The sequence below is a fragment of the Manis pentadactyla genome, chromosome 9 (genome assembly GCF_030020395.1).
Source record: "Manis pentadactyla isolate mManPen7 chromosome 9, mManPen7.hap1, whole genome shotgun sequence".
NCBI classification, from domain to species: Eukaryota; Metazoa; Chordata; class Mammalia; order Pholidota; family Manidae; genus Manis; species Manis pentadactyla.
Genome location: NC_080027.1, coordinates 128,602,688 through 128,625,633, shown reverse-complemented (window position 1 = coordinate 128,625,633; position 22,946 = coordinate 128,602,688). Strand labels below are relative to the sequence as shown.

At 36.9% G+C, this 22,946-nt stretch overlaps 1 protein-coding gene across 14 annotated transcripts in view; it reads right to left on the bottom strand.

Moving 5' to 3' along the window:
* The window catches only part of DENND1B (DENN domain containing 1B), a 279,446-nt gene that overhangs the window by 45,583 nt on the left and 210,917 nt on the right, over positions 1 to 22,946 (bottom strand). For all 14 annotated transcript variants that reach the window (XR_008999472.1, XR_008999473.1, XM_057508165.1 and 11 more), the window contains 3 exons: positions 9,053 to 9,143; positions 2,885 to 2,925; positions 2,117 to 2,185 (listed from right to left, as the gene is read on the bottom strand). Coding sequence is in view for 12 of the 14 variants with exons in the window: in XM_057508165.1 (XP_057364148.1) it covers positions 2,117 to 2,185; positions 2,885 to 2,925; positions 9,053 to 9,143 (201 nt within the window). In the remaining 2 variants the exon portion in view is untranslated. The remainder of the gene's footprint in view (positions 1 to 2,116; positions 2,186 to 2,884; positions 2,926 to 9,052; positions 9,144 to 22,946) is intronic.

Genomic DNA, 22,946 nt, shown 5'->3' with positions numbered 1-22,946 from the left:
TGAAAGTCACAAACTGACTTATTTATTTGCCCCAAATTTCCTGACATGATCACAAGATAAGTAACAAAAATAAGTAAGTTACTCTGAAGACTTCAACCTGAAATCCTAAGGAAAAGTCTTCTAAAGAGCAGAATTTTTAATTTGGAAACATTTTGCTGTTCTGCAAAGAAGGATTCAAAATAAAGTACTGATTAGAAGGATAAAAATGGAAGTAATGAATGAGGTTTTGAGCATGTTTACCTCTGTGCTTTCATGGAATATATGAATGAAATTAAGGAGAAAAACATACATTTACAACATAACTTCCCTAAGCCTGAAGAAAAACTTTGAGTATTCGCCCATGGAATAAAATGAAGGGCACAGTGAAACCTTTCTAGACTCTCACATGAACGTGAGAAACAGATTCAACATTAGTTTGATTTGTCACCTGGAAGCCATGTGCTATTTCATTGTGAAAAACCAAAAATATCTTCAAAAGCTGTATGTAAATCAAACAGCCAGTACTACAGTGAGAGAGCGACCTGCTCAGAGAAGGTTCCCAGCAAAGCCACGAGCAGCCGAACCAGAGGCAGAGGCCACCAGTGCCGGGGGGACGGTCACCTCTGCCTACTTTGACGGTACGTTCGGTATTTTGGCATTGTGTTTTTGAATCCACTCTGTGGATCAGCTTCCCTACATAAGATGTAACCTTTGAAGAAGATTTTTTTAACAGAAGTGGTAGCTGCAGATATATTAAAACTGTAAGTCAAAAAAAGAATACAAATTCTAAACTTATTAAAATATACTATTCTATTGTTAATTCAATCACATATATTCATTTACTGAGAAAACATTTGAAGAAAAATTCTTATAAAAACAATACCTCCCTGATTATTTTTTAGAAACATAGAATATATATGGCCTATTGAACTAAAACAAAACAAAACAAAACAACCCTTTATTCCATGCCGACCCACCCCCTCTCCCTCAGGAAGCTACTCGTCTAATATTAGAGAGAGAGGTACACAGATGGGCTGAACAGTGGTATGTCTACAAGTCCTAGGGGGCAGAGAAGGTATATAAACTATTTTTGTGTGGGGTTGGGGAACATTTTTCAGGATAACTGGGACCTAAACTAAGTCTTACAGGATGAACTGGTGTTTACTAGATGGATAAAAGTCAAGAAATTGATGTTCCAAGTGCTGGAACGGCTTATGTAGGAAGGGAACATCTTGCGTCCGTGAAGCAGGGACGGACTCGGTATCTTTAGGTATCTGGCAGGTCAGGGGTGGAGGGGAAAGAAACACAGGAGCGGCCAGGTCTCGAGGGTCTTCCTCATGACATTAAAGATATTCTAATTTTATTAATTACTTATTTGTTGGTGTTGTTATTTTTATTTTACTATAAGCCATGGGGCATCACTGAAGAATTTTACTTGAAGTCAAAGAATCTTCAAGGGAAGAGAATTTGCAATATTTTACTATTTTTTTCTACTTGAGTCACATACACGACGAGAATTCAAAATGTTAAATGTAAACAAAGAGAATGAGTGGTTGGTTACCATGGGGGTGGGGCTGAAATAGGGGAAGGGGATAAAGAAGCGCAAACTTCAAGTTATAGAATAATTCAGTCGTAGGGATGGAAGTTGAGCATAGGGAATACAGCTCATAATACTGGAAAATCTCTGTGGGGACAGACAGTGACCACACGTACGGTGAACAGTGAGTAATGTACACAACTGATGAAGCACTGAGCTGTTCATCTGAAACCAGTATAATATCACTTACAAACTATACTTCAATTAAAACAAGTAAAGAAGAAAATTGAAAACAATGCCATTAAATGAAATAATCAAATCTTAAAAAATGGCATTCGTCATGGACTGCTTCAGTCTGAGTGCATAATTTTGCTGACACCTTTGAAAGAAAATGAAGAACCGTTTTCGATTACATGAGGGAAATATCCTCTCTATACAATGATGTAATTTTAATAACCGAATTCCCTTTGGTCAATATTAACTCAATTTTTTAAGCTTATTTTGAAGAAAAATAGAAAATATTCTAGATTTGTATGTCTGTCATTAGGAAAAACATTAAATTTTATCAACAGAATATTTAAATACCAGAAGAAAACTCACAAATTTATATGCTGTCCGCACAGCAGGTGTGGCTCTCGTCACCGCCGTGTTGAGCAGCGCGCCCCCTCTCTGCAAAGGAAAGACACAGGTCTCCAGCTTTTGAGCAGAGGCACTGAAAAGAAAGCGTCATCACTGGTGCACAGAAGGGGCTTTACTCACAGGATGACCAAAGACCTACAAAAATTATTTCACGTTTTCCTTATCACTGCAGTTTCACACAAAATGTAAATATTCTACTCTGTTTGTTTAGTTGGTATAATGCATCATTTAAAAATCATTTCATCTTTGCATTTTAGGTAGACTTGGGCAATATGACCAGCAATGGGTATGTTTAAATTTAAAGCTTAATAAAAAAAGACATACAGTCAACTGTTTTACCAACTGTTATAATGCTGGGCAAAAAAGGTCTCAGTCTGTGTAAGTGAGTTTTATATTTAAAAATTCACATTAACAAAAGCATATTACCAGAAATGATAAAACTCCCATTAAATCCTACTACTCCATCTAATTACTTGTTCTGGAAGATGACATAAGGTGACAGTGAAATCTTGCTTTTCAAAATCTCTGGACAAAAGCTTTCCATTTTAAAATCATGTGTGACAATCAACAAAAAATAGACACAAAATAAAAAATATTTAAAATGTGAGAAAATAAAAAAACATTTCAAATATTGCCAATGAACAGCGTTAAGTACAAATGGGTACTTTTACTGAGTATGTATTTCTCTAATACTGAGTGAAAGCAGACACACTGACGGGTTGCTGTTACCTTGACTGTATGCACCCATTGCTGATAGGACCTCGGGCTCCCTGGAATATATAAAAATAAGAGGTCAGGAGTAGCTGATCAAAAATGAATCCATAAACTAAAATTCATCAAGGGCTAGTATTTTAGTAGGCAAATTTTATTTATCTGCAATGTTCTGAAAGAAGGAATAGCATCTTAAGAACTAACAAACTGCTCTAATTCTTAGGAACACAGCAATTAGCATTTTAAGTAATTAGTATTTATTAGAATAGATACTTTTCCTTTATACTCACATATAATATATTAAAGTATTCTACTTTCTTTCATTTTAATATTATTTTCAGAGAAGAAAACATAACCTCTATTTGAAATCTAAAATTCCTACATCTTTTAAATTGATTTTTCAATGTTTTACGTTTGTTATTTTGTAAAAATTTGTCTCTTTTATACAATTAGATTCATTTTAAGACAATATTTCAAATGCATAGGAAAGAAAAAAAAACAAGAGAATTCAGAAATGCAAAGGACTATGAGGACAAAAAATATTATTCTATGGATGTTAAATATTAACACTGATAGCAAATTTTATTTTAATACAATTAAATTGCAGTTATAGTTTTGGAAATATTCTCTAGTTGTAAATCCAAATTTGAAAGTTATTACCCAAGTACATGCAGCTGGTAGGCTACAGAACCTCATGGTTATTAGAAAGCTTACTTGTTGAAAAACACAGTTCTAATAAAGCTGGTAATCTATATTCAGCTCCAAATGTGATAAATGTAGTCAACAGGATGACATCAGAAAGGAAAAAAAAAAAAGAAAAAAGCCATACAACTAATGTTTTCTATCAAGTGACTTTAGATTTCATCTACCTTCTTAATTGTTTAACTGCTTAAAAAACAAAAGTCACAACAGCTACTCAGAAGCTATCCATTACACAGACCCCCTAAAACAGATCATGTTCTCCTTTTTTAAGCTGAGGTATAACTGACATGTAACATTGTATCAGTTTTAGCTGTAGAACATAATGGCTCGTTATCTGTCCATCCTGTGAAATGCCAACCACTGTAAGTCTCGTCATACCCATCACCATACATGGGGACTCTTCAGTGTGTGGCTGTGGCTTTTTACAACTTCACCACCTCACTGCCATAAAGCAGGGCAGGCGGTCTGAGCCTGGGCTTCTCTCCGGTCGTTACCGTGTGTCCCTCACCAGCATCAGGCAAAATGTGTAGAGTGCTGGATTCACTCCGGGACTTAAATCCTTCCCCTAATTTAAAGGAAATATGAAGGAACCTCCTCCATTCCGAAAAGTATCCCTTACTATTCACACTGCATTGCACCTTTTCTGGAAGAAGAAATATGGGGAAAATAATACTTTTTCTAACCTTGTGAAATGATTATAGCAAAATGCATACACCTAAAATGGCCTATGTTAATAAAATTTACACTGTTTAAAAGGCATCAGTTTCAGGTGGTATTTGGCCTGCCCAAATTTTTAAAAATTGTATTTCCCTCACAAAATGGTGAAAAAATGCAAATTATTCGATTAATTTAGTTCTCAAGGAGACTTTATTAACAATAAAATAAATAGTATGTATATATACAGATTGTTCATATACTTTTGCTTCTCTATTTAAAGTCCTCTTTAGTTCGTATGCTTTTTAATTATTAAAAAGTTGGGTGGAAATCACATATTTACAACTTGATTACTATTCATAGTATTTTCGAAAGTGTTTTAATTCTTTTCTCAAAATGAATTTAACAAAGCAGAAAGAGAAACACCAACCTCCACATGATAACTGTTTAGCATTCTGGAACTCCTGTCAACCCAGAAAGCAATTTTTTTTCAAAACTTCTGAACCACAAAGAAAATAGCTATCATAAAACTTCAGCACAGTTACAGAAAGGTCAGTGTCTTATTTAGACTTGTGAGGAAGAGCACTCCTATCCAGCTCTTTACAGTCCACAAAATGTTGTTTACCTACATTACACTCTCTTGAGTTGCACTTTTCTACCTAAATAAAGGAGGTTGTGACGAGGCTGCCAGATCGACAAGGAGGAGGCGGGCTGGAGTCCGGGGTCTGAGGCCTCGGCCACTCTGTCCTTGTGAAAATAATCGAATAATCTGGGACTCGGTCCTCAACCTGCTGCTCTGACACTTAGTCTGGTGTCTAGCACACCACTGACACATGACAAATATTGGCTAGTGTTAGAAATAATGCCAAAGAGGAAACCGAGGCTCTGAGGCGATCCTTTACTAGCCAAGTTCACAAAGACAGCAATAGAGAGAGTTAGAATCTACGTATTTTAATTCTTGGTTCATTAGCCCTTTAACTCTGAAAAACTACTTCTTAAGACTGCTAAATAAAATGTGGTAAGACTTGACTTACAGCGAGGTCCCCTGTGTGCCACTTCAGAGCAGTGACATCAGAAGAAGAAGGAGGGCTCACCACTAGCACCTCAAGCGTGGACGGTGAGAACCGTCACCAGTACCTGGACTCGGACGGTGTGGGGCGGACAGGGAGACAGGTACAAATTAGGTAGGTTCCCAAATCTAAAGATTTTTACAGGATACCTGTCTCCTAAATACATTACTTTTTATATTGAAGGCTCCTATTTCCACAAAATTTATGGATCAAGCATACTACTCATTGAAAATGTTTTTATAGGCTATTTTTCTTCTGAAATATGAGTCTGAATACCAAAAAAATCCCCTTCTCTCTATTAAAGCAACCGGATTGTAGAAATAATAAACATTATAAGGGAAATTCTTAACACGGTTCTTGTTGGTCGGCCAAGGATTTCATCACAGTCAAGGGCAAATACCTTCGTGTCACACTTCTGCAAGGACCTTCTCTTCAAATGTATTTAAATTCCAGTGTATCTGTAGTTATTTATCAGATATATATAAAAATTTATCCAAAAAATTTGTCAAATTCCTTTGGTTCCTTGGTCAGAAATAAAAAGAAAAAGAACTAAATAAATATAAGACTGATCTTTCAGAAAACTAATGAAGAAACAAATGCTACTGATGGAGAATAAGTGCAGGTAAAATCAATCTGAACATGTTTCTCCTTTTTTAAGTTTAGATAATTGGAAGTAGATTTAAGAACTAGTTTTATTTCAAGTGGGAAAAAATACAGGGAAAAAACCTCACATGTTCCTAACGAGCTGATATTCCTTAGCTGCCTTATCACAGACCAGCACTTGTGTTTATCTAACGGCACCCTTTGCTCTACTCATGTTCTCTTTTACTACCTTTTAACCTCTGTGGGTCATCTCCCCTCACGTCGATGTTCTCATGACTCCCCCCTAAGTCCAGGCCACATACTCTACAAGGGTCTCGTGAGATGAGTCAGTCACACAGGTCTAACGGTCCTGAGCACCAGGACTCAAAGCAACAGCAGACGGTTCTTGAAAACTTGCACATATTTGCAGTCTTTAATTACATTCCTAACTTCAGTCTGAATCTAGGTGTTCTGTGTATGGCCGTCCTGCACTGTGCATTTTAATCAGAGCCATGATAATTACAGAGCTTCACCACACTCATCCACTTTATCATAACCAAGCATATTAGCAGCAAAGACATTTTACAAGCTGTCGCTACAATGTCATAGGAAGGGGAGAAATTAGATGCTTTTCTGAAATTTCCCAAATATTTTTTCTTAAAGGAAGATAATTTTTTCTTCAGCTTTAGTGAGTACCAATTTTGCCTACAGTGCTCTTCAACAGATATGTGTAAAAAATCTCATGTAAGAAAATCTTTTACATATTTAGAAGAGACAGGAACTTCACTCGTGTCCAGTTGGGGTGAAGAAGGCCTGAGTGCTGCATTTGCTTCTTGAATGTCTTCTAATTAAGAATGTCTTCTCGTAAGAAAGTGACGTATTACAGCCACTAGAGCAACAGCTTTGAGGGTGGGCAGGGGAATGTCGAGCTCAGACTCCAGCAATGCTGGCTGCATGACTTTGGGCAGACAGAGATGAGTACCTTCCTAAACACGGAGATGGTCAAAGTACCTCGAAGGGGGCGAGTGTTAAATGAGACCGTATTTGTGGAGCTCCTATAAAAGATGCTGCCACATATTAAAATTCCATAAGCATGAATGATCGTTATAATTACTACGCTGACACAGACGTCCCACAAATGTCATCCAGCTGACGAATGTTTGGAGCTGACCTCTAAGAACTGTTTTTGGAACTATATATGTATATCCTCATTTATAAGAACATTACTAATTTTTATTGGACTACTCATCTTTTTATTTCAAATCCAAATGAATTTTGCTTTATATTCTCCTAATAGTAATCACTATGTACCTCTAATAACCTAAAACATAATAATCAAAAAGTAATACTTGACAGCCCGTCATGTTTCATGTTCTTCCTTATTGGACATGGTGAAATGAACACTTGCTGAGTGAGGCTTTTCTTTTGGATGAGAATTGGCTCCCTCAAATTAAATAAGAGGTCAAAACCCTTTTTTATTTTAAGAAGGAACAACAAAGTGGTTGGCATAAATTGTGTTGAAAATGCAGACATACCTAAGTCAAATGGAAATCAAATTCTCCTCTCCTTTTTTAAACAATATGACCTTTACTGAAAAGTTTTAGTGACCCCACCTCCCACCAGAAAAGCCTCTACCCTCTATTTACAGAGGTATCAGGACCAGTGGTAAGGACACAGAATCTAACTACACAAAAGGATCGCAGTTCTAGCCCATTACTGTCACAAGATGTCAGCTTCAACTCCACACAAGACCCTAACCCCACGGGCCACAAAGATAATGAGGCAGCAGTGATGTAAATACTGAAGAGACGCCTCAAGCAGTTTGACCATGAGCTAACAATATTTTGCTTGTCTGAGTTAAAAAGCAAAAGCCTTATTTTAACACAAAAAGTTCTATTGAAGCTCAGTTTTTACCCATGAGCTGAGAAAGCAAGGCGCTGAACGATTCCATATTCGGCTTACTTGCAGTCAAGTAAACTAAGTTTTCCCCAAAGCTAAATGCTGTCAATGAAAGGCTGTATTTACATCAGACAAAGATCCACAACTGTTCATCATTTGCACCTCTTTTAATGAACAGATTATATACTTTTTACAATTTTGTGGTTTTCATGGGTTTTTTTGGTGCAAAATGGTTTTCGTATTTTTATGGTGCAAAAATAAATGTTATTTAAGAATAAAATTAAGTTTGGGGAAATTCGTAGATGAGTACTTATTACTATTTCTCTTTTCATGTTTTATTTCTCAATTCTAGCAATGATTTATTCATACACAGACTAAAGACTTTTTTTCCAAATTAAATCTACAATAAAGTGGAAACATCCATTATTATACCAGGAGAAAATGAGCACACCAAGGATATTTGCGTGTTTAGCTCACCCTGTTATCTACAACAGGTCTCATACAATTCCTGGCTGAATGAGCGAGACATTTCAAGGACCCGAGGAGAACTCTGCCAGAAACAGGACTACATACCGGAGCAACTGTGTGCAAAGCATTGGTTTCTAAGTCATTAATCGCTTAGGTGATTATAACATGGTTTGAATATCTACATTTCAAACAATGTAATAGTTAAATTATATTAAAGTTAATTGTATCAAATAAAATGGGATCTCACCTAACTGGTATTTCACACATACAAAATAATATGACTCCCTCCACTGCCTTAAGTGAATGCTTTTCACAACTGCAAGCACATGGGATGGTAAACCAAGGTGTTTTCCTAGTGCTGCAGCTGTTGTGCAAAGAAAGGTAGACTCGTACAGTTAACACACATAAAAATGTGGAAGGAGTTGTATTCAAACCTTTCTTTTTGGATGAAATTATAATCTCTATCAACTATAATCTCAGTTCTTGAATTCTTACTCAGTGGTGGCCACTGCAGTAGTTTTCTAGCAGAGAACACTAGTCAGAAGGACAGACAGGAAGATTTAAACTAATTGCATTTCTGTGATTGCAACTGGTGCAAACAACTACCAGTTTATGAGACAATCTTAATGCCTTGAATAACAGTTATCAGATAAAATAATACCATAGCTTTTGTAGGATGGAAAAATGTATTTAAGACACTACATGTTTAGGAGAAAATAGTTGTTTATGAAGTAGACTACATCACACAAGTGCAAAAATCAAGATAATTGTTATTCAGAAAATGGATAATCATACTGGGACTAGTCTTTACCTCCACAATAGCCCCCTGAAGTGATCTCCTCCTCAAACACATCAGAGAAGCCCCTTCCTGCATTTAGTTTTGCCAGTCGACCATCAATAAACTGAAATTAAAAAGTGTCAAATATGTTAATTTGCATTTATTTCAAAAGATTAAAATTTTACTTTATCAAAAATATTAATATCAGACATATAACTATAAATTACACACAAATGTGCACACACAAACATATACATATGTATGGCAAGAAAATTCTCAGTTGAAATAGCAGGTGCTCAGTGACCAGTGGCTAATTAGCTAAATCACAAACATATAGTACAGACTCCAGCTTCATTAGCAAGAAATAGGAAAGTGCAGTAGTAAAGATCATGGGCTCTGCACAGGCAACTCAACCCAAAGCCTCTGCAGAGGAGGTCACACAAACAGACGAGGCCGTGTCCTGCCTCATCGGCCGCAGCTCCTTCAGGGCCTGCCCCAGAGCACTGCTGCAAACATCACATTAGATTAGCCTAGGGAATGTGCTTAAGCACAGTCTCCAACACAGTGGGTCTCTACCAAACATAAGACATTACTGTTTTGAGATTAACTTCATCTAGCAAAAGGAAACAATCCTCATTGAGATTATGTCCTAAAGCATAATAAAACACCAGATAATTCTGACCCTTGGACAAAAAATACAATTTACATAATTCGCAGATGTATTGGCTGAGTGATCAGAACTATGAGTATGGATTCAAATATAGTTCAGATAAACACATATTGCCTTGACTTGCACAAGGTTATGTGAAATAATACTTTTTTTCAGTGTTCTTAAAGAAGAAATTGGAGTGGGGAACATGCTCATCAGAAGCACCTCGAGATCCTTTTCCACACGCAGACGCCCTATGGACAATCTCCTATCATCTATTCTGCCCCCTCTCCACCCTGTTCCTACACACACAGTCGATCAAAATCTTGGAGCACTGATACTGCATTTTGAAAAGCACCCCTAAAGGGATCACTGTGCTGGCCAACCCCTGGTGTGAACTGATGATATGTTTTACATACACCTTAGTACTAGCTCTTCGTTATTTTTTATTTTGTTGATCAACGGCATCTGAAATTTTTATTTATTGGATTATGAAAAATCTTGTAAAAGTCTTGAGGTTTCTCTGTTCACAATGAAGGCAAAGTCCCTTTAAGGCCCACTACATAAGGGGCAGAAGATCCCACAGGAAAGGTCTGAGTGAGGTTTGCAGGGGAGACTTGAAGATTTGGGGATTAACACAACATGTTCAGTTTCACCCTGGAATTAATTAATCCTGGCCACAATATTTTCACCCTAGAAAGTTAAAATTTAGCTGAATTAAAATCAAGTAACTTGAATTTTAAAAATTCTTATATTGTGCCCTAGTTTTCTGTTTCAATGGTCAATGGACAAAACTAATTGAGAGGAGTTATACAGAACAATACCGTATTCCTCAGGCAGCAGGTTACGATAATTAGGGCATAAGTTACACCAGTTACAAGACTTTAAGACACAAATCTCTTGCAGACAAAATTAGGAAAGAATGGCAAATGAATCAATGGATTCCTATTCAAAATGTCATTTAACTACCTTTTTATTACCACAGAATGGTTGACCAAAAATGTGGTAAGATGGGTTTAAACAGACATAGCCTAAAGGGTACAGTCGTGGCTCCTTTTTTTACAGGATGAGTTGATCTCACAAGTATTAAAAGTCTTTGAGGACAGGGACAATAGATTACCCATTTTTATGTCCTCATTATGCTTGCATTGCACAAAGTTTACAATAGGGTAAATGAAAATGAATATGGAGTTTGGTGCAGGAAAGGCCGGCCTCACAACTTTGCCACTTGTTAGCTTTACAACCTTGCCATCTCTGAGACTCTGCTTCCCCCCCTTGGAAACGCAGAATAATAATAAATAGCCCATGGGAGTTTTTTGAGAGTTAATTAAAATAACCTGAAGTACCCATATTGTAAACACAGAAAAAATGTTAGTAACAGAGCCTTCTTTTCCCTTCAACCTTTATCAATAGCAGAGCTTCCTGAGTGAAGGATCACCATCTTCCTCATGTATGCATCTTCCGCACCTGGCAGGATGCCTAACATACAGCGTTAAATGAAGAAATGTTTGCTTGAGAAGCACACTGAAACAATGCTAATGATCATACATTTTGCCAGGCTTTACAGTTAAATAGTTAAGTGTATGGAATTGTTCCTTTCATTCTATCTTGAGATAAAAGGCAGTAACTTACAATGTTGTGTCTTTGCTACATACAATAAATGGCTAATTTGAAAATGAAGCAATTGAAAATGCATGCAAAATTTGACTTGCACACATTTTCAACACAGCAATAAATCAAACTAAAGTGACCTAATTTGATAGACTAAGTATCATTTTGAAAAAAAATAAGGTAAAGCAAAATGATAAATTAAAAGCAATATACTACTGACAAATGAAACAAACTAAGACATCCTTTTAAAGGACTTAATTTGCCTTAAAAGATTACGACTACAAGACTTTTTAAAAGGTTTTCATTTTTATGTTTACTGGAAATAATCCATCCATTTTAGTTGGAGTGGAACAGTTCAGTCTAAAAAGAGATAAATCCTGAAAGTATTTACTGATTATGCATTTTTGAGCATGAGTAACTAGACTGTGTTACTAAACTAGTGATTTGAGCCAACAGAAATTAATCACTTGGTAAAATGTCACATTATCACTGACTTTGCAAACAATCCTGTCAGTGACAATCAGACACTTATCAACATATGTACTTAATGAAAATGTTTGTTCTTAAAATAAAAGATTGATTTTGTGCACATATACACACATACTATATATATACACATACAAATACAGACACCAGGAGTGGAATGCTGAAGGTAATAGTTCTCTCAACTCCTTTTTCCATTTTTCATTCAATATAGCTTTTCTTCTCCCAGCTGGAGGTGGTTCATGGTCATAACATTTTAATAACTCTGAAGCATTTCATAGTTAGAAAAGATAAGAACATTTTTAGCTACTGTTGCACGGAAATAATTTTGAACTGAAAAATATTACTTGTTGGAAAAGCTATGACTTTATAAAGTACTGTTGTAACCTGTCACTTGATCTATAGTTAGATCACTTTGTAAACACGTATCTTTAAGTAAGTGGAAGTCATAAGTTTTAGAAGAATTAATTTGGTATTTCAAGTAATGGAAAGTCACAAACACTGCTAACAACTATGTGAGTGCAGCACACAGAAAACAAGGGTGCAAACAGATTTTTAAAGGAACTTAACAGTTTGCTTTAAGATGATACTTTTTACATAAAACAATATTTTGCTTTTTATTCTAAAAGTGAAAATAAAGCCTGGAACTAAATATGCTGAACAGTCATACCAAAACATAAATTTCTTGGTTAGAAATCTCAAAAAAATTCATAGACATAATTCTATATGTGGATTCCATAATTTTATTATAGATTATAACTAGATAAAATTGCTTTAAACAAGAATATAAGATCATAAGATTCTCAAGATCAATAGAATTATTCCCTGTAAATTATCAATAATTGCAAGAACTGGATTTGTTAATCCTATGACATGATCTTAAAGTAGTATGACGGTTACAAGACAAATGTTTTTAAGCAGCAAAACAGCTTCTTGCTTTTTGATATTGGTATCACTTAGGTTTTTGAAAGCATTTTTATTGTTAAATAATCATCTTAAAATTTGAGTCCATTTAGAGATATTATCTGTTGCTTTAAATGCACTTCAATAAGCAATATTGTTAAATGGAAATGACCATTCGCTCCTTCAATTCTTAAAATACAATTAAACATAAAAAGAATGTTTTAAAAAGGCAATAAAATATAAAGAATAGACTTGATGGTAAACTTTAGAATAAAAGTATAAATAATATGCTCTGATTAGATTTACATATTAAATGTGAACACACCACCAGTGGTGTGGTAGGAATATTTTTTTCCTGTTAGAGATAAATTGTATGCTTTCCACAATGCTTTAACTCTTCACTAGTCAGTGAATTTCTGACATTTAAACTAAAAATGCAAGGCAAGTTATGCTATGAATCAGTGTTCTAAATACCTTCAGTGGTCTAGACATATGTCATATAAATATTTAATTACAGTCAATCCATCAAAACTCTGAAGATGCCAATTAAATTCCAAAATTCTTATATGGTTCTTAGAGAAATATTTGATTTTTTTTAAAGAAAAGCTCATAAAGACAATTGTTCTAGACAGAAAGGGTCAATGGTGCAATTCTTTACCAAGCCGGGACGAGGGAAGATGAGGAACTGCTTCTGTGCTGACGTGACAGCCTTTTTCCTGAAGCTGAGCTGCAGGGGCACAGGAGCAACACAATGAACAAACCTAGACACTCAAATTCTTTTTTCAGCCTGAAGGAAAAATTGTCATATCTCAAAAATTTATCTCATATTAGAAACCCTTTCTGAGCACAAAGATAACAAAGAAAGTAGAGCTAAAAAAAAAAAGTTTTAATGAATCAGAAATTTTTGGCAATTTAAATAAAAGATTTAAACAACAAAAATTTGAACATTTAAATTGTTTGAGATTTTTCTTGTTTCTTGAGGTTAGACCTGTATGTCCTTAGGCACAGGCAACAAAAGCAAAATCAAACAAATGGGACAATGTCAAACTGAAAGCTGTTACACAGAGAAGAACACCAGCAGCAAAATGGAAAGGCAACCCGCTGAATGGGAGACATATTTGCAAATTATATACCTGACAAGTGGTTGATATTTAAAATATATTTAAAAACTCACACAACTCAATAACAAACAAAAAAACAAATAACTGTATTAAAAAATGGGCAGAGAACCTGAATAGATATTTTCCCAAAGAAGACACACAGACGGCCAACAGGCACATGAAAAGATGCTCCACATCACTAATCATCAGGGAAATGCAAATCAGAACCACAATGAGATACCACCTCACAACTATGAGAGTGGCTATCATCAGAAAGACAAGAAATAGCCAGTGTTAGAATGTGGAGTAAAGAGAACCCCAATGAGCTGTTGGTGGGAATGTAAACTGATACAGCCACTATGGAAAACAATATGGAGGTTTCTCAAAAAATAAAAAAAAAGAACTACCATATGAATCAGCAATTCCACCTCTGGGTATTTATCTGAAGAAATTAAAAACACAATTTGAAAAGATGTATGCATGCCTCTATTCATTGCTGCACTATTTACAATAGCCAAGATATTGAAGCAACCTAAGTGTCTGTCAACAGATGAATGGATAAAGATGTGGTACATACACAATGGATTATTACTCAGCCATAAAAAAAAAAATTGCCATCTGTGACAACATGGATGGACCAGAGGGCATTATGCTAAGGGAAATAAGTCAGACAGAGAAAGAGAAATTCTGTATGATTTCACTCATATATGGAATCTAAAAAACAAAATAAATGAACAAACAAAACAGAAATAGACTCATTGATAAAGAGAACAAACTGGTGGTTGCCAAAGGGGAGAAGAGTAGGGAATAGGAAAAATAGGTGAAGGGATTAAGAGGTAAAACCTTCAAGTTATAAAATAAATAGGCCACAGGGATGTAATGAACAGCATAGGGAATATAGTCAATAATATTGTAATAAGTTAGTATGGTGACAGATGGTAACTAGACTTACTGTGACCATTACAAAATATTGAATCACTTGTACACCTGAAATTAATATAATATTGTATGTCAATTATAATTCAGTTTTTAAAAAGCCCTTATGATGCTTAAGTATCTAATGGAGGGAGAGTAATCTCATGAAATAAGAAATGTAATAACTTACGTAATATGTTAGTATAAGGAGTGTTGGAAAAGAAGACAGAACTGCCTAAGGGAGCTGGCGAGTGTCAGGCAAGGAACTTTCAATGGCACAGTCAGGTAGACATCATGACGAAGACGGCGTCTGAACCCAGACCTGAGAACACGAGGGGGTGGGCCAGGCAGTGCACAGAAGGAGAGGGCCCAGGAGAGGGACCGCCAGCACCCACAGCGTGCTAGCGCAGGAGTCAGCATGTGGTCACAGAGGCGCAGGAAGCCCCGGGTGCCCAGAGAAAACCATCGGCCATGACGGCTCTTGTCACTGAAACCCACCACCTGCCATCTCCACACTCTGACTGCCAGACAATTCTATTTTCCCTTTAGTCCTTTCACTCTTCCATTTCATATCCTCTTTCTCCTTAAATGTCCAACACCTCCCCCAGTCTCTCAGTAGATGAACTTGCTTCTTAAATTCAGACCAAAAAAAAAAAAAAAAACCCCACAAAAACCCTGAAGCAATTAAAAGAGAAATTCCGCCAGCCCTACGCATCCCATCTACCCTCATGCTGCCTTCTTTACTGTTGCATAAGAAGAATCTGGCTCCTCACAAAGATCAGATTTTTCCTCCTTTTTCCTGAATGTAGTTTTCTTTCTCTACTAGATCACCCTACAGCCTGTAAGTGTGTTATTTCTCCTCTTGACCCCATTTACCTCTAGCTGGGTCCACTTCTATGTTCCTCTTCACAGTAAAACGCAAAAGAGCTTCAGCACCGGTCTCCACACCACGTCCTCCCGTGCTTCGACCACAATTCCCTCCCTAACCATTCAGCAAAATTGCTCTTGCTAAGGTCACCATATCTCCACGTTACTAAATACAATAGTCAAGTTTGAGTTCTTATTTTAATTAGCTTGTCATGAGCACTTGACAGTGTTCTCTCTTCCTCTCTGCTGCTCCTTCTCCACTCGGCTACAAAGGCGACCGCCCTCAATTCTCCTGTCCCACTGGCCACTCACTCTTTCTTGGCCTCCTCTGCTGTTGTCCGACCTCAGGCCTCTTGTCATTTCTATCTATACTCACTCAGCATTCGCACTTCGTTTCCAGTCTAATGCCTTTAAATACTATCTACATGCAGAGGGCTCCCGAATTTCTATCTCCAGTCTAATTTCTCCTCGGCATCTGCCTAACCAATATCCTACATGGATGTCAAGTGAACATCTCAAACTAAAATGCCCAAAACTGAACCCTTTCTTCCCACCAAAACCTCTCCTGCTCACAATCTTCCCCATTTCAATAAAGTGACAGCTATAACTTGCCAGTTCCTCAGATGAGAAATCATGGACTCACCTGTGACTCCTCTTTCTCTCACACTTCAAATTAAATCTTTCAGAACATCCACCGACTTTATCTTCAAAACAGATCCACAATCTGACCAGTGCTTATCATATCTTCTACTAACCAGTTCCAAAATTCCACCACTTCTCACCTGAATTCCAGCAATAGCCTTCTAAATCTCTCTGCTTCCCATTCTGTCCACCTTCAGGAAGTTGCTCTAATGCCACATTCTCCATGAAACCTACACTGACTACACTACTTTAAATTGCAGTTCCACCTTAAGAACTGGTATTCTCCCTCCCCTGTTCTGTTTATTTTTCCATAGCACTTATCATCTTTGAACATTCTAAAGAGTTTATTATTGTCTGTTCCCCTCCTACTAGAAATAAAAGCTTCACAAAGTCAGAAAGTCTTTTCTACTTTGTTCTCCAATGTATTCGAGCACCCAGAACACAATTTAGTTTACAGTAGACACTCAAATTATACTACTGAATAGGAATGAATAAAAAATACTTAGCTGAGCATTTCTAAAAATTTAGTGTGCATACTTTTATGGTATTTCAGAAATAATATAGATTCCTGGTTTTAATCCAGGCCTCCTGAATCAGAAATTTTGAAGCTAAGGCTCAAAAATACATCTGTAGTAGACTTTCTAGGTAAATCTGAGGCAATAGCTTGAGACCACAATTAGGATACTAATTTATATTAGTTAACAAAGATGCACACATTCTTTATATTGATTAGCCACGTTCCCTTGTGCACACCTTTCTTGTGCCAGTCTCTGTATCTTCCCTACGTCACACTGTATTTTCATTCTTTTTCATGTTATGAAATATGTGCTTGATACAATTACCATTTCCCATCCATTCATGTCAAATGCTTCCCACTACTCCCAAACTGTTGAATCTTTAGTACTAGTGATGCATGTGTTGATCCTTAGCTATAGATTACATATCATAAATAACTATCATGCTTCCTTTAAAAAAGATTAATAGGAAAATGTGGAAATTCATAAGAATTTATTATTTATGTTAAAAGCTTTCTAAAATCTTCCAAAATCTCTAGCTAACATGAAAGGAAAACATCTGGCTTCTGACCCACTCTTTTATCCAGTATCTTATTAAGTCAGAGAAAGTGGGTCAAAACATCAAATACAGAGTGCTCAGGATCTCACGGAGTTCCCCTTCTTACACACACCGTTGTGTGAGTTCAGGCTTAAATTATAGATATAGCTTAATTTAAACAGTAACACTTAAATCCAGAGTTTTATCACAAAATGAGTACCATTATATTTAGTTAAAAAAATCTCTTAATCTACTAAAATTGTCAAAACACTTTCATGCCTATTCCTTATGAAGGAAGTAAGTCAGCAGTTTTTAATTTAATTTATTTAAAAATATTAAGTGTCTTTTAGATATTAGATATTAGGATACAAAACATTTTAAAAATGATCCCTGTTTTTACAGAGCCTACAATTCAAGAAGGAGTTAAACAAATCAATGAACATTATATGTGGTGCACATCTCAACTGCTAAAAGGAGAGGAATATATAGGAGACTGGGCGAGTCAATAAACCGGAAAGGCACATGTGAACTGGGTCTGAGAGGATGGCTGAGCTGGACAATGTAAAGGGAGAGAAAGTACCCAAACCAGGGAGGAAGAAGAGAACAAGCACATATTCATTTATTCATCTATTCCTGGAGGGACAGTAAATCTGCATGGCTCCCCAGATGCTGATCCTGATTCTGTCACATACTAGCTACTATGTAAACGTTCAGCCATTACTAATTTAGATTTATGACCTAAAAAGTGGCTGTAAAATGGTTATCGTGAAAATTAAATGAGATTAGATAAAACATTCAAACAGCACTTAGCATAAGTCAGTAGTCAAAAGTCTTATTTAATTACTGTCATTCATCTCTCACTATTTATTAAGCATCTATTACAATCCAAGTTCAGAAGCTTTAAGACATGAAACCATTTTCAGAGACCTCACAGAAGATTGTTCAGAATGGCCGCAGAAAGGCATCTGGGAAGTATGAGAGGAAAGATGAGCGAGGCGGAAGCCAGAAGATGAAGGATTTTGTGTGCTAGGCCAGTGACTTGAACTTCATCCTAAATTTAATGGGAAAGACAAGAAATGTGCTTTTCAGAAAGAACACTCTCCAAGCAGAATGGAGGAAGGCTTGAAAGGGAGGCCAGCTGAAAGGACCTATGGTCGGCCACCCACCGAGGCTGGAGAGGACAACACAGAGGTGCCCGACACAGGACAGATATTCAGGCGATGACTGTGAGAGTGGATGGACAAACAGAATGTGTTCCAAGTAACTGAAAACAGGAGTGCAGACCCAATGAGGGGAGGACAGTCAGCGGTGAGGGAGGACATCAAAGGGATGAATTACCCTGACACTGAATAAATGTGGAAACTTGTAACTGAGCAAAGTGTTAAGGGAACGGCGAGGATGTAAGGTAAGGGCGGGCTGGCATCAGGGCTGACATCTGAGCAGGCTATGAAGGAATGACAGGAAGGACATTAATACTCGTGGTGTGGAACAGCATCTGCTAAACCTCGCTTTGTGAATGGTGTGTCTGAAGGAATATTCAGTGTGTTTGGACATTGTATTACGATAAGAAACTGGGCAAGGATTTCAAGCCCAGCGAGAGACCAAGCACCTTAGAGTGTGTGGTGACCTGAGAAAATGGCAGAACCAGGTTAGAGACCCAGGTCTGTTCAGTTCCAGAGCCAACACTATCAAACAACGGGGCTGCATGTAAGTAGGGACACACGGTGGTGAGACCAGGAGCTCTGTCGAAGGAGGGGATCTAACCGAAAACGATTTTCCTTGAAGATGAAGGGAGGAGGGGGATAATTTAACTAGCAGCTTATTTTAAATATTTTCACTTAAGATAAACACAGCTATACTGTGGTACAGAATGCACAGTATGTATGGATGTTTTAGAAAAATACAGAAGGCTTCATGAAATATTGTGCTTTTTGGGGGACTCCTCCAGCCACATCCTTCTTCTAAAAAATGGGTTTTCTTCTGCCACGTAGGTACTTTGTTTAATGGAAAATTTTGAGAAAGACACATTTATATTATCTAATGAAAGGTGGGAAGGGTTTTAGAGGAACATTAAAAGAGATGTTACGAATTTGAATGACCCTAACATTTTCCTCCCTGATAATAAATAACAATATTGTTAGAATATGGACAAGAATTTATTTTGGAAAATAATGTATCTATTGTAATATATTTGAGCTTCTTCACTATTATACACATTTCTTAACACTAATGTAGGCTGCCAGCTAAAAGAGGACTTCTACTCAGGGAAACCCCTTAAGCTTGCAGCTGCAGATGAGGCTCTTGGGTTAACATGCTAAACTCAGTCATGATCGTTAGCATTGGAAGTGTTAACAAAATAAGTAGAAAAGACTTTAGTTCCCATGGCCTTAATAACAAACAAGACACACAAGAAATAAATTCCCTTATTGTGTTAGTGCAATATGAGATAAAGGAAAGAAACATAAAAATAATGGCTTAACTCCGTAAAGCTGCTTGCTAGAGAGATGGCGATGTCAGAGTTGAGGATTTAAGAAGCTGTTTCTGGGATTCTTTCCAAATCCACTATCTAAAGAGGAATTTATCCAAATGGAACCTACTGTCATCTGTCTAAGTTGTGTTTATTTCATGATATCAAGGAATGTTAGAGCTGAAAGGTAACGCAAACTTAGTGACCTTTCAGCCTAACTTGTTACAGATGTAGAAACCGAGGCCTAAAGAGGTTGTCAACCATCAATGAAAACACAGCCTATTATTGGCCAACTCAGAAACATTAAAGATATGTTTTTATATACTACTTCAATAATTTAAGTAATTCATAGTTTAAGTAATAATGCTAAAGCCAACTACCAGAACAGCCCTACCTTGATGGTCCCTCCCCAAGTGCCCCGCCCCCGAGGAAAGACCACAATCATTTCAGCTCATCCTTTCCTCGTCTGTCTTTATAATTCACATTTCCCTAAATAATACACTACTTCATTTTTCTTGCTGTTGAACATTACATAAAAGGACTCCTTACATTAATTCGTTGATGGTTTGTTCCTTTCGTTTATTTCATTCACATCCCATTTGGCTGTAGCTCACTCGCTCATTCATTTCCCTGCTGCACAGTGTTCTACTGTATGAATGTAACAATTCATTCATATTAATACTGACAAATATCTAAGATTACTGATGAATACCCAAGATAAGTATTTTGCTATTATAGCAATTTTGGTCAAAGATTTTTGGTGCACAATTTAGAGTGAAACTGGTGGACCATAAACAATTTGCATGTTAACTTCAAACAGTAGCGCCAAAGTATTTTCTAACCAACTTGTGCCAACTTAGAGCCCCATAAACAGTTACATTTGGTCCTTGCTCATGCCTCTGCCACATGTTTGATACTGTCAGGTTTTTAATATTGGGCCACTCTGGTGGTATGAGGTGGCATTTCTTTTTTTAAATTTTGGTATCATTAATATACAATCAAATGAGCAACACTGTGGTTTGAGGTGGTATTTCATTGTGGTTTTTATTTGATGTTCTCTGATTAAAATGGGGTTGAGTATCTTGCATATCTTTATTAGCCATTCATGTATCTTTATTTGCATGTGTTTATTCACGTCTTTTGCACAATTACATTGGATGTTTTTACTAACAAGAAGGAATCTGTGGGGTTTTTTAGTATCCTAGATTCTAAATCTGTGGATGGTTCATAAATACTGCAAATATGGTATCTTGGGTGATCTCAAGTTCTTAATTTCAATGAAGTCAAATTTATTAAGCTCTTCTTTGTCTTAAGAAACTTGTCTCTATTGTCAAAGTAATGAAAAAAATGTCAATTTCACATCTTTCTTTCTAAATCCTGATCTTTTTTCTTTTTTTAGCTAAATTATACATGCTAGGAATTCCTATGGTAATAGGTGCCATCTTTCTTGCTGGAAACTTTCAGCGTTTCAATGTTAAGCACAATGTTTATTGAGAATCTTTAATCATCCATTTAAAAATTTTTGTATCATGAATTTTATGAAAATTTTTTGCATCTGTTGAGATGATCAAATGATTTTTCACCTGTAAGTTAATGTGGTGAATTACAATCGTGGATTCTAATGTGCTAATGCCATTTAATGTCTAGGATAAATGTGACCTGCTCATGAAGTGGTGTCCTTTTTATTATTGCTAGAAACTGCTGCAAGCATTTTGATTAATTTTTTTCATCTGTGCCCATGAGTGAGCCTAGCTTATAATGTCCTCTTCTCATGCTGTCTTACGTTCTGGAATCAAGATTATCTTAGCCTTACAAATAAACTGAAGAGGGTCTCCCTTCTGTCATAATCAATGTGGGAGTTTTTTGGATTCTGAATTGGGACCATCTGTTTCTCAAATATGTGGAAGAACTTGCCTGTTTCATACAATAAATATTTTTTAAATTTAATCCACATATTCACATTTTGCTCTTCCTTCCTCTTTGTATCTCAGACTGCCCATCCTGGATTTGAGAAAACTTTCTTTCTCCCTGAAGTACTCCCTTTAAGGATTTCATTCTGCTATTGGTCAGGGTTCAGTCAGAGAAGCAGAACCTGAAGAAGAGTTGATAGACAGAGAGACAAAAAGACACACATTTATGAGAGAGGAAAAAGATGGCGACATGAGAAGTGAGGCAGAAACCTCCTCCCAAAACCATTTGTAAAACAAAAATACAGCAAATACAACTAATCCTGAAAGAGCAACCCAAAGACTGCAGAACAGACTGCCTACCTGTGAGGAAAAGAGAAGACCTCATGGAAAACTGTAAAGTAGCAAAACCGTGATCCAGCAGGACCCAAGCCCTCCCCCCACCTCAGCTCACAGATGGGAGGAAAAGAAAAGGAGCAGGGAGAGGGTAGAAACACAGGACTGCAAAACACCCAGCCTTAGAGATCTGCTCCAGGGGCACAAACCCACATTACATGGTGCTCCGGAGACCAGTGGGGTTGGAAAGCAAATAGGCAGGATACCCAGAAAGACTGAGATTCTAGCCGCTTGTGGAGAACAGGTATCCACAATTGGCCACTCTGTGACAAAAGAAAGACAGGCACTTTGAAAGGCCTCCCAACAGTGAGAGGGGCACTAAGAGGCAGAGATTACACAGAGCTCCCAGCTCAGGAGAAAGGGCAGGTGGACAGAATTATCCTGGCACACTCAGCCCAGCACACTGAGAATTTTCAGGAGCTTCAGACACTCCATCCCTGTGGCTGGCAGCGCAGAGCTGAGGCCCCCACTGCTGTATGCAGCCTGCCGCTCCTTCCTCCCAGCAGGCACTGGTCCACACAACTGCTGCCTCCACCATCGCTCCAGGTGCCAGGCAGATCCAGAGAGTAGGGCTTCTGGGTACTACAGGGCACTGCCAACACAAAGTTATTATTCCACAGTAATCATTAGAAATATGAAAAGGCATAAAAATTTTCTACAAACAAGAATCCAACAAACGCCAGAAAGAGGGCTAAATGAACTTCTTGATAAAGATTCCAAACAAAAATCACATAAACATGCCCATGAAGCTACAGAAAAATATTCAAGATCTCAGAGAAGACCTCAAAAAAAAGATAGAAACTATGAAAAATACAGTATCTGAAATGAAATGTACAATAGAGGGATTTAAAAGCAGATTAGATGAGGTAGAGGAGATGGTAAATGAAATACAAATTAGAGAAGAGAAAGACAAAGAAGCTGAGGCACAGAGAGA